Raw genomic sequence first — 23,862 nt, 5'->3', positions numbered from 1 at the left:
CAAAGCCTTGGGACTCGGCACCCATGTGGGAGACCTGGATAAAGCCCCTGGCTCCTGGCTTTGGACCGGCTCAGCATTGGCCACTACAGACATTTGAGGAGTAAATCAGCAGATGGAAAACCTCATTCGGTCTCCTTCTTTCTGCAAATCTGCTTTTCAAACAAAAATGAACAAACAAACAAATAAATCTTTAAAGAAAAAAATATAACATTGCACTGCCATCAACCAGCTGCAGGCCCATGCAGAGGACCACTGAAGGGCACATCTCACGGAATGGAAGCACCTGCTGGAGGCAGCCAGCAGCACGTTTAGAGAGCTGAAGAAGCAAAGAACACTTCATAAGACTGAGAACTTAAGACCACTCGATAGAAGCCAACACAAGAGTAAGGGTGCAGATTTCTGCAGAGTAAAAGAACAAAATGTTCTGCCCTCTATGAGACACTTTCAAGTACAAGCAACCACACTAGGCAGATGCCACAGCCAGGCAACAGGCTCCCGGAATTTGGAAAATGGCAGCTGTGAAGCACAGCCCGGTGGGCGGCTCTCATTAACCCACCACTGCACACATCCCACCATCCACAGTCCACCACCTGCTGCTGAGCGGTTGGAGTCCAAGCACAGCCAAGTGTGAGAACGGCTAGCCCCACCCCCTCACCCACAAGAAGCGAGGAGAGCCTGCCCTGCCACTCACATGGTCCTTCGGTCTCCCCCAGTTCTTCACAGCCTGGGTCCATACCCTCTGTAGGACTCGAACAGCCTTCATGGCTACAGGAAGCCGGAGGCCAGCATGCCCCACCAGTGCCTACCTCACGGCATCCCTCCACAGGGTTACATAAGGCAGATACAATAGTGCCCCACATTCGCGGCAAATCCTGCTGTCATCTTGCACAGTGCCACAGCCAGCCAGCAGGGCCGCCCAGCACACAGCAGAGCTCCATTTTGCGAGGAGAGAAAGCAGCGCAGCTCAGCAGCCCGCTCACAGCCTTCTCCTCCCACCCCTCTCCCACACCAAAGAACCAGCGCCAGGGAACTTGTCTTGGGCACATGGGATGAGCCCATATCTGATTAGAGGCAACTGGGTACAGTTGGTGCTCGGCGTGTCCTCCACACGCCCAGCCTCTACTGTGGTAGGTTCAATCAAGCACAAATGGAAAATGTTCCCCAAACCAGGTCTGCACTTTCTTCTTGCCATCCTTCCCTCAGCAAGACAGTGTGACAAGGATATATCTAGCTCTGACATCGTAGTGCATGGTATGAACAATCTAGAGATGCACCAGAGGATTATGAAAGGCAAGGCTGAGCCGTTCACTAGCCAGGGCCAGAGCAGGTGCAGACCGCAGTTCCCCTGGGAGCCGAGGAGCACGATGTCCTGGGACCAGGCACCGACAGGCACTGAGGGTGACTGCAAATACGGCCTGTGAGACCGTGCAAGGGAAACAGTGTTTACAGAAGAACCACTCCTGTACCAGTGAACGCCCCGGCCAGCTGGAAAAGGACTAACGGCATTACAGAGACAAAACTTTCCATTCCCACAGACAACCGGGGAGGAAAGCCTTGGGCAGTGGGTGCAGTTCAGAGCCAACTCATGGACAGGGCGATCGCTCAGCAGAGTTCTCTCCTCCCTCTGTAAACTTCACAGATAACAAAACAAGCTCATGTCTGCTTCTTTGTCTTGGAGTGGGACAGGAAAGCCAACGGAAGGACTGTGAACAGCTAGAGCGCCTGCTGGGAGGCCAGCAGCCTTAAAGCTGAGGTTCCGAATCAGACACAAGGTCGCGGGAGCTCCAGCCCCCACAGGGTAGGGAGGACACACCAGGTATGACAGCAGCCATGGATCTGAGAGTGTGGAAATGTGGACCATACATGAAGCGGCTTAACACAGAATCCAAGTGCTGCCACGCAGCATGCGATCCTTGTTCTGTCCCTCAGCTGTGGGGCCTTGGAGCCTCTCTGTTTCTTTGCCAAAGTGAGACAAAGCCGCGTGCACCTCTGAGGGTCAGCGCCACCAAGAAAGGAGCCAATCTCCATGTAGCGCTGTGCCGCTGCTCCCCTGGAACTCTACGAGAACGGTCCTCAGCACACTTCTTCATGAAGCTTTGGAAAGTGGACACCATATTCTGCTTCTGAATCTTACACGGAGGACAACAGCAGCCCCTGGCAGCTAAGCGGGGCCCTTGCTCCGACCCGTGCAGCCAGCAGCAGGCCCTGGGTACAGAGCCAAGGTCGGAGCATTGTGGGCGCCAGGGCAGCAGGGGGAGGTTCAGACACAGCACTCCTTAATCTGATGAGCCTTAGGAAAATGTATCCATATGAGGAGTTCACACTTCTCTCCCTGTGCTTGCTTCCCTGGCTGCCCAGCAGCCACATCTGAGCTCCAGACCTGTCCGCAGTCATGTGCCATAACCTGGTGTCTGGCAGTATTCGTTCGCTTTTTCAAGTGGTACTGAAGAGACATGTAACTCAAGGAACAACTTTGTGGCACAGCAGGTCAGGCTGTCATCTGTGATGTAGATACACCACACTGGAGGTTCACTGCTGCTCCACTTGCAATGCAGCTCCCAGCTGACGTACCTGGGAAGGTAGCAGAACATGACCACGTCACCCACGTGGGAGACCTGGCCCAACCCTTGCCACACGGTCATCTGGGGAGTGAATCAGTGGAAGGAAGAGAGCTAGCTCTTCCAACTCAGCTTTTCAAATAAACAAATCTTTGAAAGCTTTATTTACTCATTCATTCATGTGAAAGAGACAGAGGAAGACCTTCTATCTGCTGCTTCACACCCCAAATGACCACAATGGCTGGAGCTGAGCTGAGCTGAAGCCAGGAGCTTCTTCAGGTCTCCTATGTGGGTGCTTTCCCAGGCATATCAGCAGGGAGCTGGATTGGAAGCAGAGCTGCCAGGACTTGAACCAGCACCCAAGTGTTGGCCTCAAAAACAATTAAGAAATACTTTTCAAATGAAGAATTAAAATCTTTCAAAACACACACACATAACCTGAAATGTACTACTTAGTGTTATTTCATTATTTCTGTGGGAGGCAGAGACAGAGATCTGCCACCCACTCTTTTGCTCCCCAAATGCCAACAACAAGCTAGGCTGGGCATGCTGCAGCCAGGAGGGGCTGCCCCCTGGTGCTTGAGTTCTCAATGCTGCCATTTTGGGGACAGCACCTGCAGGGAGCTGGAGTGGAGGCAGAGCAGGACCCGACCAAGCTCCAGGATCCGGCCTAAGGCATCCCAGGACCCGGCCTAAGGCATCCCACGATCCAGCCTAAGGCATCCCACGATCCAGCCTAAGGCATACCAAGCAGCACCTCACTGCAGCACCAAATACTGCTTCCCATAAACATATCATTCTTCTTTCTTTCTTTTTTTTTAAGATTTATTTTTATTTTTTTTTTTATTGGAAAGGCGAATATACAGAGAGGAGAGACAAAGAGGAAGATCTTCCGTCCGATGATTCACTCCCCAAGTGAGCGCAATGGCTGATACTATGCCGATCTGAAGCCAGGAGCCTCTTCCGGGTCTCCCACGTGGGTGCAGGGTCCCAAAGCTTTGGGTCGTCCTCGACTGCTTTCCCAGGCCACAGGCGGGGAGCTGGAAGGGAAGCGGGGCTGCCGGGATAGAACCGGTGCCCATATGGGATCCCGGGCGTGCAAGGTGAGGACCTTAACCACTGCGCCACCGCGCCGGGCCCTCTTTCTTTCTTTTTTTAAGATTTATTTATTTATTGTTGGAAAGGCAGATCTACAGAGAGAAGGAGACACAGAGAGAAAAATCTTCCATCTGCTGCTTCACTCAAGTGGGTACGATAGCCAGAATTGAGCTGATCTGAAGGCAGGAGCCTGGAGTTTCTTCCAGGTCTCCCATATGGGTGCAGGGTCCCAAGGCTTAGAGTCATCTTCCACTGCCTTCCCAGGCACTGGCAAGGAGCTGGATGGGAAGTGGAGTAACCGAGACACACACCGGTGCCCTTATGGGATCCTGGTGCTTGCAAGGCAAGGATTTAGTCACTAGGCTACTGTGCTGGGCCCTAACCTTATCTTTCAATACTGTTTTCCTTTTCATTTACGTGAAAGAATTAGAGACAGAAAGAGCTCCCATTGCCTCGGTGACTGCCCTGTGCTGGTAGCAGCGGGCGCTGGGCCAGCTCGAAGCTGCCGCTGAGGACACACGTCTTCAGTGTGCGTGGCAGAGGCCCAATGACAGAGGCACAGTGCGGACTGGCAGGAAGCTGCAATCGGCTGCAGAACTGGGACTCAAACCCCAGGCTCGCACTAGGGAATGCAGGCCACACTCCTGTCCCTCGTTCCACTTCCCATGCATGTTCCATACTTTCACATACCAATATACCCTTCACGGCCCCTGGCCCCTGGCTCCACACCCCAGACTCCCACTAGGGAATGCAGGCTACATTCTGTCCCTCGCTCCCTTTCCCACACGCTTCCTGTACCTTCACATACTGACATGCCCTTCATGGCACCTGGCCCCTGGCTCCACACCAAAGATCCCTGTTTGTGGATGCAACCAGGAATCCCTGGGCGTGATGGCTTCTCCCCAAGTAGTTGGCCAGGGTCCAGTCAACGCAGTTCAGTAACTCCAAGGCTTGATAAGGAGCTGGTACAAAGAAGCGAGTGTGGTCAGAGTTCATTTCTGGTCAGATTTCATTATATGCACAAAAGTTCTCTAACAGCTGGGCCTCTGGAAACAGATGTGAAAACAGAGCCTGGAGCACATCTTCCTGTCACATACTGTCTGATGTGTAGTATGCCCATCACCCTACAGGAGTTCTTTCATACATGAAAAATGCACACACATACACTTACATGCACACCCCGCAGATAACTACACCCAAGGCTTCCATGTTCCAGGGCAGGTGTTCTAGGTTAAGGGGCCACCTGGGATGTCTGCATCTCACCCTGGAGTGCTGGTTCGAGGCCCAGCTCCTTCGCTTCTGATTCAGCTTCCTGTGACAGGAAAGCAGCAGGTGATGGCCTTAGTCATCCACATGGAAGACACAGATGGCACCATGCTGGCTCCAGCCTGGCCCATCTCCAGCGTTTGCAGGCATGTGGGCAACAAACCAGCCAGGAATGGTCTCTTGTGTCTCCCAGTCTCTGTCACTCCGCCTTTCAAATACACAAAATAGCAGCCTCGGGGGTGTAGTGGAGACTTTGGTGTTCATATATCTGGCATATTAAACTATAAGACATAACTGAAATCGATTATTCTTTGTAATTACCAAGTAGCCATTAATAAGCCAAAAACAAAGGTGCTAATTGTGGCCACCAAGACACAACCCTGCCTACTGGGTTATAAACCTCTCTAAACCCACAACATCAGTCTCCCACATTAAATTAATAACATGTATGCAAACCATCACCTTGCAGCAGGTATGCAGAGGACAATTCTGAACTGCTTTGTTAAAACGCAGGCTAGAAAAGCAAGCATTAGAGATAAGTAGTGCCAGCAGGGGGCCCTGCTGGAGACACAGGTCAACTGTCCCTTCCCACCTAAGGCACCAGTCTGGGAGGAGTTGGAGGGTAGCACAGAAAAGGGACACATGATGTGGCTGTGTATCAAACAGGAAGCTGATAGAGAGAGTCTTGGGTCTCAAGAATCGGGGAATAAATGCAGGATCTTAAAGAACATCCCTCTTAGTGGACTCCATGGCCAGCCCCTAAGAGCTACTTAGAAATGCTAGGGATTTTGGCCGAGGGGGTTGTGCATCCCATATCTGAGCAAAAGCCAGAGTTTTGGCTGCTCTACTTTGGATCCAGCAACCTGTTAACTCACCTGGGAAGGCAGTAGCAAGTGGCCTGAGTACCTCCCTGGGTCGCTGCCTCTAACGTTGACAGGTAGAGTCCCAGGCTCCAGACTTCTGTCTGGCCCACCCCTAGCCACTGGGGCCATCTGGGGAATGAACCAATGCCTGGACGATCTCCTTCAATCTCAGCCTCCCCAGTCAATCCCCAACCCCCACTTCCCACACCTTCCGTGGCTCTGCTAAGAGCATTTACTTCAACCATGCCCTCCCACCCCCCAAGAACATGCTGACCATCCTTAGCCTGGGAAGAGGAGTAGAAATGGGCCCAAGTGTTTGATTCCTGCATGAGGAAGATCTTGAAGAAGTGCCTGGTCCAGCTCCAAGCCACTGCAGCCAACCAGGGACTAGATCTCTGGTCTCTCTTAGTGACTCTGACTTTCAAATAATTTTTTTTAGAGATTGTCTTGACATTCGTTTAAAAAAAAAAAACCTTTTCTTGCAAGGGGGGAAAAACAAAAAGGCTGTGACCATCTTCCCCAGGCCTGTGATTAAAGTTTAGTAAATGACCCTGCAAAAACACTACCCAGCTCCATAGAGACATGGTAATTGTATAGTTAGCATTCAGCTGTGGGTAAGATTAAAAAGTGTTTGCTTCCAAGTGTATAGTTAAGAGATCCCAGCTCTGATAGCAGAACCTGCTTGGGCACAGGCCAGTGGGCCCTAAGGTGAGCACTGCCCCAACAGAAACCAACAGGGAAAACCAGGTGGTGTCCCTTCTGCCCAGGCACCCTGTGTGCAGCGGAGGGGGCGGCAGAGCCAGGGGGCCAGGCACAGGGAAACCTCCATCCAGAAGACCGGTGTGAGCCACTGCCGAGCAGCTGACCCTCTTGTACACGCACACCAGCAAGCCTTGTGAACGCCCGTGACTTCACAAGGGAGACAAAACTGAGGCAAGTCAGACCAAGAGAGTCCGGCTCCTCCCAGATACGCTTCCCTCGTGACAAAGTCATAAAATGCCCAGAAGCCTAAGACAGCCTCACCTCCAGCCACTGACAGTGAGTTCATTCTTCATCTTGGATGCCATTTTAAAAGCTTTACCATTTTTATTTGCGAGGTAGATTCTTACAGAGAGAGGGGCCTTTCACCAGTGGTTCACACATGGCCTCAAGAGCTGGCACTGAGCCGATTCAAAGCCAGGAGCTTCTTCCCAGTCTCCTGCTTTGGTGTGGGAGCCCAAGGTCTTGGGCCATCCTCTGTTGCTTTTTCAGGCCATAAGCAGGGAGCTGGATGGAATGTGGAGCAGCTGGGACTCGAACTAGCACCCATGTGGGATGCTGGCACATGCTACAGGAGGAAGATTAGCTCACTGCGTTACTACCCCGACCCCAAGGATGTCATTTTTTGTAAACTGATTCACACAAGCAGTCCTGGTATGGCTTCCCTTCATAAAGAACATGAGATATTTCAGAGACTGTTTTCAAAATTTTTGATTTTAAAATACCAAGCTCCTCTCAAAAAATCCATACTTGACTAACAAGAAATTGTATGAGATTTTAAAATAATTTTAATAATTTACAGAGGCATATTTCAAACATCCCATAAGTACAGTCTCAAGACTACCCCACTTCCCTCATTCCCCGGCACCAGCATTTCCCTTTGGGTGAATTTCACGTTATATCAGGCAACCAGGAAACGCTGCTTGGTAATAGGTGAACACTCCACTAGGTGGCACAGTGACGCAGAAAAAGACAGAAAAAGGGCAGTTTGCCTTTTCCCTTCAAACCGCAATTTTCAGAAAATGGACTTTTCTTCCTTTTCTCCCCTTCAGCTTTTCCAGGGCCGAGCAGAAAACTGGGCCTTTCAGGTTTCATTCTTTTTTTTTTTTTAAGATTTATTTATTTTCATTGGAAAGGCGGATATACAGAGAGGAGAGACAGAGAGGAAGATCTTCCGTCCGATGATTCACTCCCCAAGTGAGCGCAATGGCTGATACTATGCCGATCTGAAGCCAGGAGCCTCTTCCGGGTCTCCCACGCGGGTGCAGTGTCCCAAAGCTTTGGGCCGTCCTCGACTGCCTTCCCGGGCCACAGGCAGGGAGCTGGATGGGAAGCAGGGCTGCCAGGATTAGAACCGGCGCCCATATGGGATCCCGGGCGTGCAAGGAGAGGACCTTAACCACTGTGCCACCGCACCGGGCCCTCAGATTTCATTCTTTAGTGTCAATGCAAGCTGTTCATTAACATACCAGACCCTGACACTTGAGCCTTAAGGAGTTAAAGCAACGGAGGCCATCTACGGCTGGGACACAGCACTCTACTGGCTGCTGGACCTACCTGTACAGACAAATTCCAGGACAAAGGCTGATTAATACAAGGAGGGAAGAGGTAATGTAGAAGCCACGTGAGGGTCTACGTAATAAATATTTATGAACCACCTCTTACGGGGCTGGCTGGTCAGGCCCACAGGCCAATCAAGGATGCTACACACAGCAGGCCCCCTTTCGCCCACAAGACTCACAGTCCACCTGAAGCTGCAGCCAGCACTACGCACACGCACTGTAATATTCTATAGGGTGCTCTGTGCTTTGTATAAATGTCCTCGGAGGTCAGCGAGCTGAGAGATTCAATCCACAAATGCAGTGACAGCCAGGGTGCACCAGGCCAGGCCGTGTGTGTGTGTGTGTGTGTGTGTGTGTGTGTGTGTGTGTGAGTGTGTGAGACGGCCAGGGTGCGCCAGGCCAGGCCCCGAGTGTGTGTGTGTGTGTGTGAGACGGCCAGGGTGCACCAGGCCAGGCCGGGCCGTGTGTGTGTGTGTGTGTGTGTGTGTGTGTGTGAGTGTGTGAGACGGCCAGGGTGCACCAGGCCAGGCCCCGAGTGTATGTGTTTGTTAGGAGGAGGGCAAGAACCCCCATGTTAACCATCATCCGCTGCCTCCCGAGGTGCGCAGCAGCAAGAAGCTGGATGAAGAAACGGGGCCAAGTCCTGAACTCAGGCACTCTGACTGCAGATGCAGGGACCACAAACAGTTTCTTTTTCCATAGGTTCTGGGACTTCCTCTATATCATTACAATAGTGCAGTCCTTCATAATGAGTCACAAGTCCATCATTCTGCTATCACTGGGTTTCTTAACCACTGCAGCACTCACATACATGTGGTATTTTCTTATTTCATCCATACCTATGACAAAGTTTAACTTTTTACACAGAAGAACAATTTGAACAACACAAAACAGTAACTACAACAAAATCTTGCAAAAAAAAGCTACTTAAGATATGGATTATTTCTAGATTTTCTTTTAATTTAAGATTTTTCAATGATATTTCATTATGGGTAACTAAAACCACAAGAGGGGCCCGGCACGGTGGCCTAGCGTCTAATGTCCTCGCCTTGAACACGCCCCAGGATCCCATATGGGCGCCAGTGCTAATCCTGGCAGCTCCACTTCCCATCCAGCTCCCTGCTTGTGGCCTGGGAGAGCAGTCGAGGACGGCCCAAAGCCTTGGGACCCTGTACCGGTGTGGGAAACCTGGAGGGGGTTCCTGGCTTCAGATGGGTGCAGCATCAGCGATTATAGTCACTTGGGGAGTGAATCATCGGACGGAAGATCTTTCTCTCTGTCTCTCCTCCTCTCTGTATATCTGACTTTGCAATAAAGACAAATAAATCTTAAAAAAAAAAAAAAACACACACACACAAGAAGCAAAATTGCAGATAAGGTTGGGAACTTAGTAACATAAAATACAATCACATGAAAAGGTCCCAATCAGGGTGGGCTTTTGCAGGCTAGGCAAGGGTTAGACACCACTGAGGACAGCTGCACCCTCCCCACACTCACCACTGGCTTGGACCTCAGCTCCTGCTAACGCAGAGCCCAGGCAGCAGCCAGTGACCACCCCGGGAATGATCCACCCTGCTGGAACACCTGCGCTGCTCCTGACCACTGCAGGAACTGAACCAGTAGAATATTACAGTGTGCGTGCGTAGTGCTGGCTGCAGCTTCAGGTGGACAGCTCAATGGGCCTTGTGTCTCTATCTCCCTCTCCCTCTGCCTTTCCAATAAATGAATTCTTTTTAAAAATAAGAGCAGCTCTTAGCTAGCTGGAGGAAGGAAAAAACCAACAAAACAAAACAGGCCACCGGTTGTTGTTTGCAACCCCTCGCCTAAATTCATGCAAAATTTAGTAGCAGAGGACCGATGGGCAGTATCTGTTCACAACGCAAGCCCTAGCCTGCAGGGTGATCGTACAGCTTCCTACAGCAGCACACGGGCTTTGACTTTTGATGCTTGGGATGAAATTCTGAGCTTCCAAGCAAAGGCAAGTCATTCTAGTCCAACCACCATGTGCTTGCAACCACAACAAGCTTCTTTCAACATTTAGCAGCGGCAGCTTTGAGGAGGAGTCAAACAGTTATTTCTAACTGGAAGCTGAAGACTTGAGGAAAACATCTTGTCACCTAAGAACACACATTCCTAAAGTTCTAGGACAGAAATAAGATCGTACCTGGTTGTACCTAGAATCGGCTTCCCAACAAGGTCATGTCTAACCCATCTGAGAATCTGTAACGAACACACAGCTCTGACTTGGGCCGCGTCACTGAACAACATGGAAATGTTGGCCCAAGTCAAGGCCCCCAGGGATGAGAAAGACCTGGTCACTTCGAGTGACAACATCTAAACTCCTAGGACTCAACAGAACACCTTTCTCTTCTCTTTGTCACTCTTACAGGAAATAGGGACTGGCAGTGTTAAGAGAGAACCTGTAGGTTTGGAATTAGTGAAATAGATGCTGGCTCAGATCCCCTCCCTGCCACACAAATGTGGTACCAGGCAAACCACTCCCTTTCCTCACCTGCAGCACAGGGTCACCACCTACTCCCAGCTGCTAGGCAGAGCTCGGTAAGACCCACACCAAAGGCCTGAGGTAAGCACAGCCCTGGGGGACACTTTCACAGCCTCACTGCAGCAAAGTAAAGAAACAGACCAAAACACACCTCATGTGCTCTGGGCATCTGATGAGGCGTTCCACTGAATTGTGGAAACTTCCCCCCATGACATTCGTAAAACTCAAGGTGCAGCCAGAGAACTATTCCACAAGTGAGCTCTGTGAATGCGCATCTTAGATTCACTGCTCCACTGCAGTCTGCGAGGCGGGGAGTGCAGTAACGAAGGGGCGAGGACCACATCACATGTATGCCTACTGCCTCAGAGATGTGCCTTCTCCTTTCTTGTTGCTTCACCTCCCCTCCATGTGCAGCCTAGGAATACAAACAGCCAGGCCTGCCGCTCCCAGGGGCTCACAGGAGAATCCCTCTCTTAACACTAACACTAAGCCCGCACACAACTGCCAGCAGCATCCGGGTTATGGGGACCCTGCTGAATATACGGCACTTCTGAAAGAACAAACAAGTGCACTGAAATATAGACTCATTTAGGACACTGTAGTTCGCTGTAATCCAGTATTCATTTCGATTAATTTCTTCTAAATCAAAACGCTTTTATGTCACCACGGTCACTGAAACACAGTGCCCTACTCCCGCAGCTGAGAGCACTCACATTGCCCGTATTTCCACATCGGAACAGGTGAGTGAAGGAGAGACAGAAATGACAGCACCCTGATGCCTTCCACCACATAAATCCTAACCTCACACACAGAAGTCTGGACAGTGAGCCTGTTAACCATCTGCAGTGACAGCTTAGGGCTGTTTTTTTAGGACAACACCTTACTGAGATAAAAGCCGATCGGGTCAGCTTTTATGTTTCGTCACCCAATCACATTCAACAGTAACTCAGAGTAACTCAGAGTAACAACGCAAGCGTGCCTGGAGCTTACCACCAAGCTAGGGAACACACCTAGATTTCCCTCCACAAAGTCCTGTGTACACCCCTGCACTCTCACCGTATTCACCGAAAGAGATTCCAGTGTGGTGCACACTGAATGCCAACATTTTTACCATGGTGGTTACAAGAAACAAAAACAATGCCATGCCATGTTTTCTGGACAAAGCAAATGACTACAGCCATACTTAGAAACCAGCAGTGTCTGAACCAGCTTTAAGTTTTAACCCAGTTCTATTTCCCCCCTTTTCCGGCAGGAAATCCAACAGAGAAATCTGTCTTTTCACGGAGGGTGATTCATTCCCAATAGAAGGCAGAACCCAGCACAGAGGAGGCAGCCACGATCCCTGCTACCTTCCTCACGTCCCTGGCCTGGTGGGCTATCCAGTGAGGCAGGAGCTTGACTTCTGACAATTACAAAGAACCACACAGTCTGTAACTTGCCCAAACACACCTAGCAGCCCCGCAGGGGCCTTTTTCAAGCTCACTCTACCAACTGCAAAACTTATGGACATCTAGATCACAGACACATGTAACAGGAGGCTTTCAAAAAGTTCCAGAAGATGCACATATTTTAACTTCATTTTGCTATGAACTTTGTGTGTGTTGTACATGTGCAAATATATTTAAAACCAAGCGTCTTTGCTGAAGGAATGAACTAGGTCAACAGGGAGAAGTCTCTCCCTGCTCCAGTTTCTGCTCTCTCAACAGTGAAACCCTTTGTCCATTGTTTCAGGCACGGTAAACTACTTGGGCACCCATTGTTAGTCCTGGCCGACTCAAAGTCTGGAGAAAAAGAGATGATAACACAGGATCCTGTCAATATATTTCTACCCCACTCAACTTGCAGCAAGCTCTGCAAATAGCAAACTCACTCTAAATAATGCTAATTATTTCAGGCCATGCACAGCTTTACACTTAAAATATTTGTGTTCCTTATTGCTTCAGATGTCTCTGCAAGGAAACTTTAAGCTTTAACTATCTAATGGTACAACTACTAACCTAAAATGCTTATCAGCATATTACTTGGCCACTCTGCTTCTAGGCAGCCATCTTAAATCAGTCACGGAAGGTCCCTGTAAAAAAGTAAAATAGGTCAGGGTTACAGGGGAAAATGTTTGAATGAGAGTTCTTTCTCACGTGGTATCATTAGAGAGCATACTGCCACAGTGGGTTCAGGAAATTGAAATGTCTTAGAGCTGGTGTTGTGGTGTTAGCAGGTGAAGGCTTCACTAGTATTCCTTCTGAGTGCTGCCTTGAGTCCTGGCAGCTCTGCTTCTGATCCAGCTTCCTGCTAATGCTCTTGGGAAAATAGCAGAAGATGAACCAAGTTCTTAAGCCACTTGCCGGTGACATGGGAGGCCAAAATGCAATTTCAAATTCCTACGGGTGTGAAAATGACATTCCCAATCTTAGCTCTAAGTGTTCAAGTGCCCAGAAGTGCAGAATAGTTTATGCAGAAACTGAGGCTGCTACAGAGAAATAAGCTTTAATGGTTAAGTTCTTCCATTACATCATGGAGAGCCAATTCTGAACACACCAGTTGGACAGCTAGAGCGTCAGCACTCAGGACAACATTAAAATACACATCTGTACTCCCCACACGCCTGAGCATAACCCTAACCCTAACTACTCCTCCTGTGCTGGCCCTCAACTTCTGTTTCTACAGCAGCCGGAGTGCTCACGGAGCGCTCACCAGTGAAGCACATATGAAGGACACCCCCGCTCTTTGTTGGCAAAGACCTGCTGGGCCAACAATGTGGAAGAGTTTGCCCAGCCAGCTTCTCCTTTTGGCTCCTCCAGCCTCCCTCTGTCCTGGGACGCATTGAGCACACTGCACTGCAGCTCTTCCTTCCTGACACAGTGAGGACCAGCATGCTGCTCTGCAGCTCCTCCTTCCTGACACAGTGAGGACCAGCACGCTGCTCTGCGGCTCCTCCTTCCCGACACAGTGAGGACCAGCATGCTGCACTGCGGCTCTTCCTGACACAGTGAGGACCAGCACGCTGCTCTGCGGCTCTTCCTTCCTGACACAGTGAGGACCAGCACGCTGCTCTGCGGCTCTTCCTTCCTGACACAGTGAGGACCAGCACGCTGCTCTGCGGCTCTTCCTTCCTGACACAGTGAGGACCAGCACGCTGCACTGCGGCTCTTCCTGACACAGTGAGGACCAGCACGCTGCTCTGCGGCTCTTCCCGACACAGTGAGGACCAGCATGCTGCACTGCGGCTCTTCCTGACACAGTGAGGACCAGCACGCTGCACTGCGGCTCTTCCTTCCTGACACAGTGAGGACCAGCACGCTGCTCTGCGGCTCTTCCTTCCTGACACAGTGAGGACCAGCACGCTGCTCTGCGGCTCTTCCTTCCTGACACAGTGAGGACCAGCACGCTGCACTGCGGCTCTTCCTGACACAGTGAGGACCAGCACGCTGCTCTGCGGCTCTTCCTGACACAGTGAGGACCAGCACGCTGCTCTGCAGCTCCTCCTTCCCGACACAGTGAGGACCAGCACGCTGCTCTGCGGCTCCTCCTTCCTGACACAGTGAGGACCAGCATGCTGCTCTGCAGCTCCTCCTTCCTGACACAGTGAGGGAGCATGTTTTTGTTGCTGAGCCAGACTGATGGGGAATGAAGCAAACCACTGAGGGTCAAACCAGCAAGTTAAAAAACCAAAGAAGCCTCAGTCAGGTCTGTCCACCTGTAACTGTAGGGTTCCTGAATATAAGCAAAAACACATCAATCACCTCGACACAGGAACTCCACTCAGGCAATTACATGAGAGATGCATGCATGCATGCCCATATTACGCTGAGGATGAATTCTCGCCATTTTATTTACAATGAAAAAACAAAAAACCTTACGTAACAACCCAAACATCCGTATGTTCATCAACAGACCAGGAACAAGGTATCATGATACAAACAGGACATCCCTCAGCAACAAAACCACACGGGTGACTTCACGGAGGTTAGGTCAAATGAAAGAAGCCAAACACAAAACGCCAACTTTATTTATAGGGGTCCTATTAAGATCAAACTTTTCCAGCGTGATAAAAGTCAGCAGAGAGGTTCCCTGGCGGGAGGGAGTGCAAGAGAGAACCTTTTAGAAAGATGGAGCAGTCTGATTTTTAGCTGGCAATCACACATGCTTGAAGCACATTCATCCAAAAGCTCACCCAGCTCTGGAACTAAGCATGGAGCAGCGGCATAACACTGTGAATACACTAACACTGCAAATTACATTACAATGGCCAAAGTGGTAGAGTCAATATTGTCTGTATTGTACCATAATTTTGAAATATTCAGTAAGTTTTGTAGCTGAGATCTGTTACGTGTTTCACTATTACAAATTGTGCTTTAGTAAATCCTCCACCCCCATACACACACACAGATCTCCATTTCTAGTAAGCAGGCTTGGAGAACAGGCTTGGTTGGCATCCTTGTTCCCACCAGCAAGTTTTCTGTAAGCAAACACTGCAGACACACGGTGTCAGACTCAGTTCTCTGGTGAACTGGGCCTACCTTTTCCACCTCTTCCTGATTCTTCAGGGCCCAGGGTCAGCTGCAAACTGTGCACTTAGGCAGCATAAGTAGACTAAATAATTCTCCCGGCTTTTGATAAAGAGTCCGTTACATTCAGACCTTGCTAGGAAGGTGGCCACCAATATTTAAAATTAACTCAGGGCCTTTTCATTTCCCTGTGTCGCCACTGGCCTGTTTTTATCCTCTAACAATAACACAAGTGTTCCCAGCTCCATTTCTGGAAAATCTCAATGGGTGTTGAAGATGCCACAAATCTCTCTCCCCTCTTAAAACTCACGCAGATGCTGACCAGAACAGCTCCAGAAAGGCAAAGGCTGCCTGAGTTACTCTGACACTTGCAGATGATGGTGGGGGCTCTGAAACCTATCAGGGAGCAAGGAGCAGGGAGCGCCTGCAGCAGCCACTGCAGACGCACCCTCAGCCAACTGGTGAAGAAAACATGTGAAAACGTTCAGGCCTGACTCCCTTCTCGCCTCGTGATGTCATGGTCCCTGCAGTAGCCTGCCCAGCTGTGTGGTCCCTGGGGTCCAGTGAAGAGTGGGGAGGGGCATGCAGCTTCCACCGGGAGGAGTGGGAGGCAAGAAGATGCACACAGTTCTCAATGCGCTCTGCAAGGAGGTGCGGTCTGACTTGGGCTGGGGAGCAAGGAAAAGAAGCCAGCCAGTGCTGTGCATTATTTAAGCTGCAACTGAATAATAGATCTTCCCACTGCCTCAGCAGCAGAACATCCCAGTGGGCTTGTTCCTCTAAAACACCTTTCAGAGAGAATCTATCACTCTGAGAAAAACTGAAAAGGAGGAAAACAGACTAAAATAGGTAAGGGAGCCTAGAACAGTGGATGTACTCAGGGATCTCATCAACTTGCACATAGGTCATCTAGAAACAGTAGCTCTAACTACTCCCCTTTCCCAAAAACACAGACACAGTAGCTCTAACTACTCCCCTTTCCCAAAAACACAGACACAGTAGCTCTAACTACTCCCCTTTCCCAAAAACACAGACACAGTAGCTCTAACTACTCTCCTTTCACAAAAACACAGACACAGTAGCTCTAACTACTCTCCTTTCACAAAAACACGCTGAGGACCAGTCAAGTGCGAGACTTAGCCAGGGTACCTGCTGCCGCTCACATTTCCTGTATGTCACTACAAAAACGTCCTGGGTGTCGTTCTATAATAACTATTGTAGGATTCTTCTTTTACTCACGAGCTATCATCACTTTATAAATGTCAGGAATCCACTCTCAAATTCTCGGGCAGTCTTTGATTCATACTAGCTTATGCAAGAGGCCTTCCCCAGATCAAGTCAACTCAACATAATAAATGCTTCATGGATGTGTTCAGTGCCCTGCCAGTTTCTGATGTTACGAAAACGACTCAGGCCAGGGTGGGGCTGTGTGCTGATGGGAAGTGCATGTAGTGGAGGTGATAAGGGCTAGAATAAACAGCAACAAGTCCCAGGGCAGAAGGGTCAGGGAAAAACCCAGCTTCCACAACTGATCTCACCAGGAAGTTCCTTCTCTATGATTCACTTTTTCAAAAGCAGAGATGTTTGGTTTTACTAACCATTCCCTTTAAGTACTGCCAGATATATTTAGAAGTTATACATGACATATACACTGTCAACTTTTCCTCCAAGAGAGCCCCACCCACACAGTAGTCCAATATGCCCTGCCGTACAGGTATACCTGAAAATGCTCATGGAAATAAGGAGTTAAGAGGTAAGTTTAGTTTGATGCAAAATAATTCTTGAAATCTAAACACAGTTTTGTCATAATACATAATTTCCATGACCTCTCACATAAGGTATAAAACAAACATGACCTAAGGGTGTGTGGTTAGGCTAGAGGTTCAGACACCTGCAGCCCGTATCAGTGCCTAGGCAGGTACCCAGCTCTTGACAACTCCCTGCTACAACAAGCCCAGGGAGGCACAGGGATGGCTCCAGTCCCCGGATGCTGCTCCCAGCTCACTCTCACCCTGGTTGTCTTTGGACACTTGGAAATAAATCAGAACTAGAGTTTGCCTTCTATTTTTGTCTTTCTCTCTTCCTGAAATAAATAAAAGAAATATAAGCAAATGAAACAGTTAAATTACTACTATGGAAATAAATGACTATCAGTGATTGGAAACAAACCGCTACATTTGAAACATTTTTTCTTCCTTGAAAGAACAAAGATCCTGAAAACCACATGTCCTACAAGAGTTAATTAATACCTACTTATCATTACTAAGAAGCATTATTTCCCTGTTTCCCTTCAACTGTAGATACAATCTTTTTAAGTAGTTACAAAGTAGTTTTGGCCCCAAAGCTTTTCTTTAATACAGTGGCAAAGATATTAACAGGATCTTAATCATTATCTATCCATTACAGTCTAGTGTTATTCATCAAGAATAATTACCCCAAGAATCCACTCCACAAATGGATTATACACCGTTCTCTACAAAGTCGTATGTTTAGTCTTACAGTTACACAGTATCTACAAGAGGAGGCATGTTTCAGCTTCTAAAAATACTGCCACCTGTTTCCTTCCAACATCTTACACATAGCTTATACTGCTGATTACAGTCTGTACTAGTCACCATGAATTCATTCCTCTGTCCCTGTTCACACAGCCACGTAGGTAAAAGTAAACATCTACATTTAAAGACACAGCATAAAATCTCTGTCACAATCAATGATATGACTTGGAAGTTTAGGTCAATCAGTTTCCTAAAACACAGATATTTGATCCAAAGAGGGTCTAACAAAACTATACTTCCACCATCACTTCTGTGGTTGGAGAAACAGAAACAGAAAGAGATCTGACAATCCAAGAATACTCCATTAGGCTAAGTATTAGTCTGAGAGTTAACATAAGACTTGTCTGTGTCAAATACTTCCCTCTGGTCTGCAGTGGTTCTGAAGAGCTGCACTAGGAGTTCAAGATTAAATACCTGATTTATCTGTGACTATCTGGCAGATATTAAAAAAACACCAAGGCCGATTTAAAAGGACTAAAGTACAGGTTACTAATTGAAGGGTTAGGATTTCTCATAAACAGTGTGTGCACATACATAATTAGAGTTTCTAGTGACCAAAACGGTGTTCTCTAGTCTTGTACTCACGGACCATGAGCATGTATCTCAACTACTCACCTTCCGAGGTGGGTCAAAGTCTGCTTCCCTGTGTTCCATCTGCAGTTCTCAGGACAGACCCGGCTAGAGCCTCCGTTACAGACCAATAAAAGCTGGTCCCCTCAACCCTCCTGCCCCCAGCGAGAAACCTGCCAAAAGTCCAGTGTGGGAACCACTATGTGACATCACCCTTGGGATGCCTGCATCACATGTTGGGGTGTCTCTTCCAGTTCCAGCTACTCTGCCTCAGACACAGCTTCCTAATAGCTTGGGGAGACAGTAGAGGATGCCCTAAACGCTTGGGCATCTGCCACCCACGTGGGAGACCTAGACAGAGATCCAGGCTCCTGGCTTTGGACTGCTGCAATCCTTTAGGGAGTGGATAGGGATAGAAGATCTTTTTCTCTCTATCTCCTTCTCTCCATAAATCTTGTCTGCCTTTCCAATAAAAACAAATCTTTAGAAAAGAAAAAGAGCTTTGCAAAACACACTGGACACGCAGCTGAAAGAAGTGGGCCACCAGAAGCTGGGGACACAGGTACATCTGCTTAGCTTTGCTGGTGTCCCTCACTGCACTGAGTGTGGAGAAGGGACACAGAAGTCTCCATCACTGAACGCTACACCCCCATGGGACAAAGCAGTGCCCATATCCCAGACGCTCCGAACTGTCTTCACCCCTCTGTCTTAGCCTCAATCTACTTCTCCCCGCAGTTTACAATTTGTCTCACAGCAAACTCACAGTTTGCTTACCAAGTTTTGGGCCTCATTCTAAACAATCAGATTAGAAAACACTTGGGTTCGGTTGCTAGTTTTCCAAAATATTCTTTGGAAATTTTACTTATTTCTCTTATTTGAAACAGGCAGAGAGATCCCGTCTACTAGTTCACACACCAAATGCCAACAACATCCAGAGCAGGGCCAGGCCCGAACGAGGACAATTACCTACCTGAGCCGCACCCTTCTGACCCCATGATGTGCATCAGGCAGAAAGCTGGAATCAGGCACAGAGCCAGGGCTCAATCCCAGGCAGTCAGATGTGAAACGCTATGCCCCAGCTGGCCTCTTGCCCAATGCAGTAAACATGTGCCCCCACATCTATGCTCTTATCCACACACAAACAAAAAAATCCCTCCCTCTACCACCTGTGTATCTGCCTGTGTGTTAGCCTTCAGAAAATGCTTTGGGGACAGCAAACAAGGGCAGAGAAAATGCCTAATTGATTCAGGTATCTTGGGATAGATAGTCCTCAGGGCTTCTCCTGAGTTCGCATATTCTCCAGGAAGACAGAGGCTAGGGGTGCAACAGTCGGCTGCAGGAGGCAATCATTAGTCCCTTAAAAAACCAAAATGCAGCAGTCCTCACTCTGGGAGCCACAGCCAGGGCTCAGGCACGCCTTTGGGGCTCCAAGCGTCCTCACTCTAGGAGCCAGAGCCAGGGCCCAGGCACACCTTCAGGGCTCCGAGCATCCTCACTCTAGGACCCATAGCCAGGGCCCAGGCACGCCTTCAGGGCTCCGAGCGTCCTTACTCTGGGAGCCACAGCCAGGGCCCAGGCAGGTCTTTAGGGCTCCAAGCGTCCTCACTCTAGGACCCACAGCCAGGGCCCAGGCACACCTTCAGGGCTCCAAGCGTCCTCACTCTGGGAGCCAGAGCCAGGGCCCAGGCAGGCCTTTGGGGGCTCCCAGCAGCCACCCAAATCCCACCAGGGAGAGAACTGGGAGCAGACAGCTTACAGAGCAGGAGTCTTCCACTCCCCCACAGTGTGGCAGCACCCAGTGCTTTGCTAGGAACTGGCACTGCCACAGCAGCTGCTGGGCCTGCAGTGCTGCACACTTTCCCCACTGCCATTAAGCAGTTTTTTAAAAAGTATAATTGCGTGAGCCAGCGCTGTTGCACAGTGAGGCATGCTGCCCCCGACACTGGCATCTCATACGGGTGACGGGCTGAGTGCTGGCAGCTCCACTTCTGATCCAGCCTCCTGCTAACCCCCGTGGGAAGGCAGCAGATAGTGGCCCAAGTGCCCGGGCCCCTGCCAGCCACAAGGGAGACTGGGAAGAATCTGATCCCAGTTCAGCCACTGGGGCCATCTGGGGAGAGACCTAAGGCATGGATGATCAGTGCTTTTCTCTCTCTCTCTTTCTGTATCCTGTTTATAATTCTGCCTTTCAAGTAAATAAATATTATTTATATATATGTGTGTGTATATATAAATGGTATATAATGGTAGTAACATGAGAACCCCTACTTGCTGGCTATGAGAGCATCACAAATCCTGCCTGTGTAAAGTCTTAAGTAGTTTTTTGATTCTTAGCAAAGTTCACATAAATTATTGCTATGTTTAACCTACTAAGTCAGCCTTAAACCTGCTCCTGGATTGTTTGTAAGATTGACCCTCAGAGTTTGGATCAAGAAACAAAGTAAAACATCTGAAATACAGTCATTCCACCCCTCTCCTCCCAGGCCTGGGGCTGCCACACCCTGGGACATTTCCAGGCTCCCTAATCTGGTTGAACACAGCCCAGCTACCAGGTTGAACTCAGCCACCAGGCAGCATGAGTTAATCAATGAAGCCTAGATAAATCAATCTGTAGTCACAATTGCTTGACGGGATTTGCTTTAGGGTTAGGCGAGGCAAGCCTAGGGGGATGCTGGAAGTGTCCCCAGTAATAACTCACCCAGTGCTACCCTGCACCCTGCCCCCACCACACCCACCCCTCCGCTACTGCCCAGCCACATCCACAGGACTTCCCAAACCAGAAGGGACTGCTGCTGGACACCAAACCCAGGAGGCCCAACAGCACTCAGCTTCCTCCTGAAGACAGCCTCTGTGGGGATTTCCTCCTATCCCTGAAGGCAGTAAGTTCTCACCATACCCTGCAGATGGTTGGCCGGGAACTGCTGTCAGTGTACAGAGTTCTGGATCCAAAGTTAAACAACACAGCAGATGAGTCCCTGGGCGGTGGTGGAGAGTGGAGTAACGTCTCAAGGCTACAAACACATCAGATGGCCTTCCTTACAGTGCAGGTAAGGGGAAGAGGGGAGAGGACACGAAACGTGTGCTGGGAAACTGACACACTTCTCTGTGGGTAAAGTCTGGCCAGTAACACGCCAGGAATTCCTGTGACCCCAGCACCCCACACATGTGGCTAGGACAGTACCCCACATACGTGGTTGGTGCATGTACCTGGCTTTCCAGATCCACCCAGGATCCAGCACTAGAAAGCTGCCAGCACCCATTCCAGGGGTCTCACGGAAGCCTTGTGCAGGGAGGATGCCCTTCTATCACTCCTGAACAGCAGCTTCTGGAACACCTCACAAGAGTGACTGCAGCCAGGCAAGCACCCCCATGTCCCCAAAGAAAGAGACGCAACAGCACCCTGTCCCATCAAGCTCTTTGCCACCATCAGGCCTCCCCAGCAAGCTACTTTCCACACTCATTAGCAGAGACGATGGTGAAAACTGACTGACTAACCACATGCTACACTCCATGGCACTGAGTACCAGCTTGCTCTCCTTCCCAGGGAATAGGGAAGGCACCCAGAGTTCCCTCTGCTCCTCCTGCGGGGCTGCAGTGAATCAAGTGGACCTGTGTCCACAAGGAACTGTACGCATGAGTGGCACAGTCCATCTAGATCACGCCGCCCAAGCAGGGATCGCCTCTCCTCCCTGTGGGGACTCGGGGAGACAGCGGGGCACTGAGGCAGGGCAGGCTGTTCCGGAAGCCTCAGGAAACCACAGGCATTCCTGCCGCACCCAGGGACACCGCTCTGCTCAGAGCAGCTGCAACAGGGACAGAAGGCTCACTCCATCACCAAGGCCCTGGAGTCTTCACTCCCAAGGATGCCAGGACCCTGAAGTGAAAACCTCTTCTTTTTTAGAATGGAAACTACTGTACAAAAAAATGGAAAGTCGACAAAAGAGAAAGCGCTGGTGACAGGTAGGTGACATAGTACCAGAACACAAAGCATTCATTGTGCAAGCCACGCACTGGGAGGCAGTCAACGTGAATGGAAAATGCAGCCAGTCTATGTCGGGTCCACTACAGCAAACTCTGCACCAAGCGGTTAGAAAAAAAACAAGGCACACAACAGGCGACAATAGGAGGCACTTCCAAGGCAGCAAACTCACACGAACTTGGGCTTTTAGACAATGTGTGCTCCTTGGCGACTTCAATGGCAAGCCCAAAGACTCCATAAGAGTGGAGAAACCGACCCAGGGAACCCGGAGGCCAGACGCCCAGCGATGGCGAGATGAGGCCATCTGAGCCCACCATGCCCCGGCGCGCGGCTCCCGCCGTACTTACGCGGAGCCAACCTGACAGCTCCCGCCGTGGAGGGAACGCACGGTCTCCACGCACAGGCATCTCGGGCGCGAGTCCTCGTGGGCGCGCCGTCCCAGCCTCGCGCTCCGTCCTCGGTCCTCAGTCCTCCGGCCAGCCGCCCGGGCCGCCCGGGAGCAGACCCGCGGGGACCCACCCCTTTGTCCCTCCTCCCGAGGCGGCGTCGGCCCGCCCCCCACCCCGAGAGCTGCGCCCCGGCGCCTGCCGCCCGGCCCGGGAAACTCTCCGATGGGCAGCTACCACCTGCGCGCCGCTCGGGTGTCCCGGCTGGCCAGAGCTCCGCCGTGCCTGTCCCCTGGGCCCCGCCGGGGTGCGTCACGGCCGGGGTGGGGGACTGGAGGAACCGCCAGCGGGCTGGAGGACCCCGGGGCCGAGCGTCCCGCGGTGCCCCTGCCCGCGCCACCTCCCCCGCCGGCCAGCCGGATGGTTCGCTCCGCGGCGCGCTGGGGCTGGCAGGTCCAGCTCGGAGCTCGGGCGGCCCGGCCGGGGCGGCAAGTTTGCAGAGTGAGCGTGGGGCGCTGCCCGGTGCGTCGGGGGCTGGTGAGCCGGCGTGGACCGCCCGTAGAAGCACCTAAAACAGGGTCCTCCTCTCCGTTCTCTACCAAAAACTGGGGAAACCCCAGCGGTTTCTGCTCTCCCTCCAGGCCTGCCAGGCGCGCGCGCTGTCTCTCTCTCTCTCTCTCTCTCTCTCTCTCTCTCTCTCTCTCTCTCTCTCTCTCTCTCGCCCTCCTTCCCTCCCTCCACTTAGCAACTGCTGGCTTCAAACGGCACTTCTCAGGACAGTCCCTTCCAGGTGACTTCTGTGGGACATTTCCAGCTTGCCCAGGGAAGACTGAAATCCCTTAAGGCTCTGACCCAGCCGTTTCGCTCGTTTGCCAGTGCTCTTTTTGCAACTTGAAGTGTTCCTTGGCGTTGGTTTTCTGGCGCTAATGCCTACATCTCATAGGCACGCTGGTTCAAGTCCCGGTTCCCGCTGCTGATGTGCCTCGGAAAGCAGCAGATGACCCCTGCACCCATGTGGGAGACCCCATGGAATTCCCGGCTCCTGGCTTCAGCTATTATGGCCATGTGGGCAGTGCACCAGTGAATGGACTCTCAAACTCTATCACTCTGCCCTTCACATAAATATTCCTTGAAAATAATTAAATGTTAACGTGTCCTTATCTAAAAAAAGAAACAAGTACGGGAAAAATCAAAACAGGTACTTTGATTGAAAATACAGCTTTGGGATTGAAACCAAAGGAAGCCATCCGGATTGCCA

At 50.5% G+C, this 23,862-nt stretch overlaps 1 protein-coding gene across 6 annotated transcripts in view; it reads right to left on the bottom strand.

Moving 5' to 3' along the window:
- Positions 1-22,766, bottom strand: part of TJP2 (tight junction protein 2) — a 59,765-nt gene extending 36,999 nt beyond the window's left edge. For 5 of the 6 annotated variants that reach the window (XM_040979190.1, XM_040979194.1, XM_040979196.1 and 2 more), the window contains exon 1: positions 22,566-22,766. In XM_040979190.1, coding sequence (XP_040835124.1) covers positions 22,566-22,625 — 60 coding nt within the window. In that variant the 5' untranslated portion in view covers positions 22,626-22,766. Of the gene's footprint in view, positions 1-691; positions 764-22,565 lie in introns of those variants that run through there. The other variant, XM_040979191.1, reaches the window with a different exon arrangement.
- Positions 22,767-23,862: the final 1,096 nt, after the last annotated feature.

Source organism: Ochotona curzoniae, unplaced genomic scaffold, assembly GCF_017591425.1.
Source record: "Ochotona curzoniae isolate NIBS_2020 unplaced genomic scaffold, NIBS_Ocur_1.0 contig_3050, whole genome shotgun sequence".
Taxonomy (NCBI): domain Eukaryota; kingdom Metazoa; phylum Chordata; class Mammalia; order Lagomorpha; family Ochotonidae; genus Ochotona; species Ochotona curzoniae.
The sequence above is the reverse complement of the archived record's forward strand: the minus strand, read 5'-3'. Positions and strand labels throughout refer to the sequence as shown.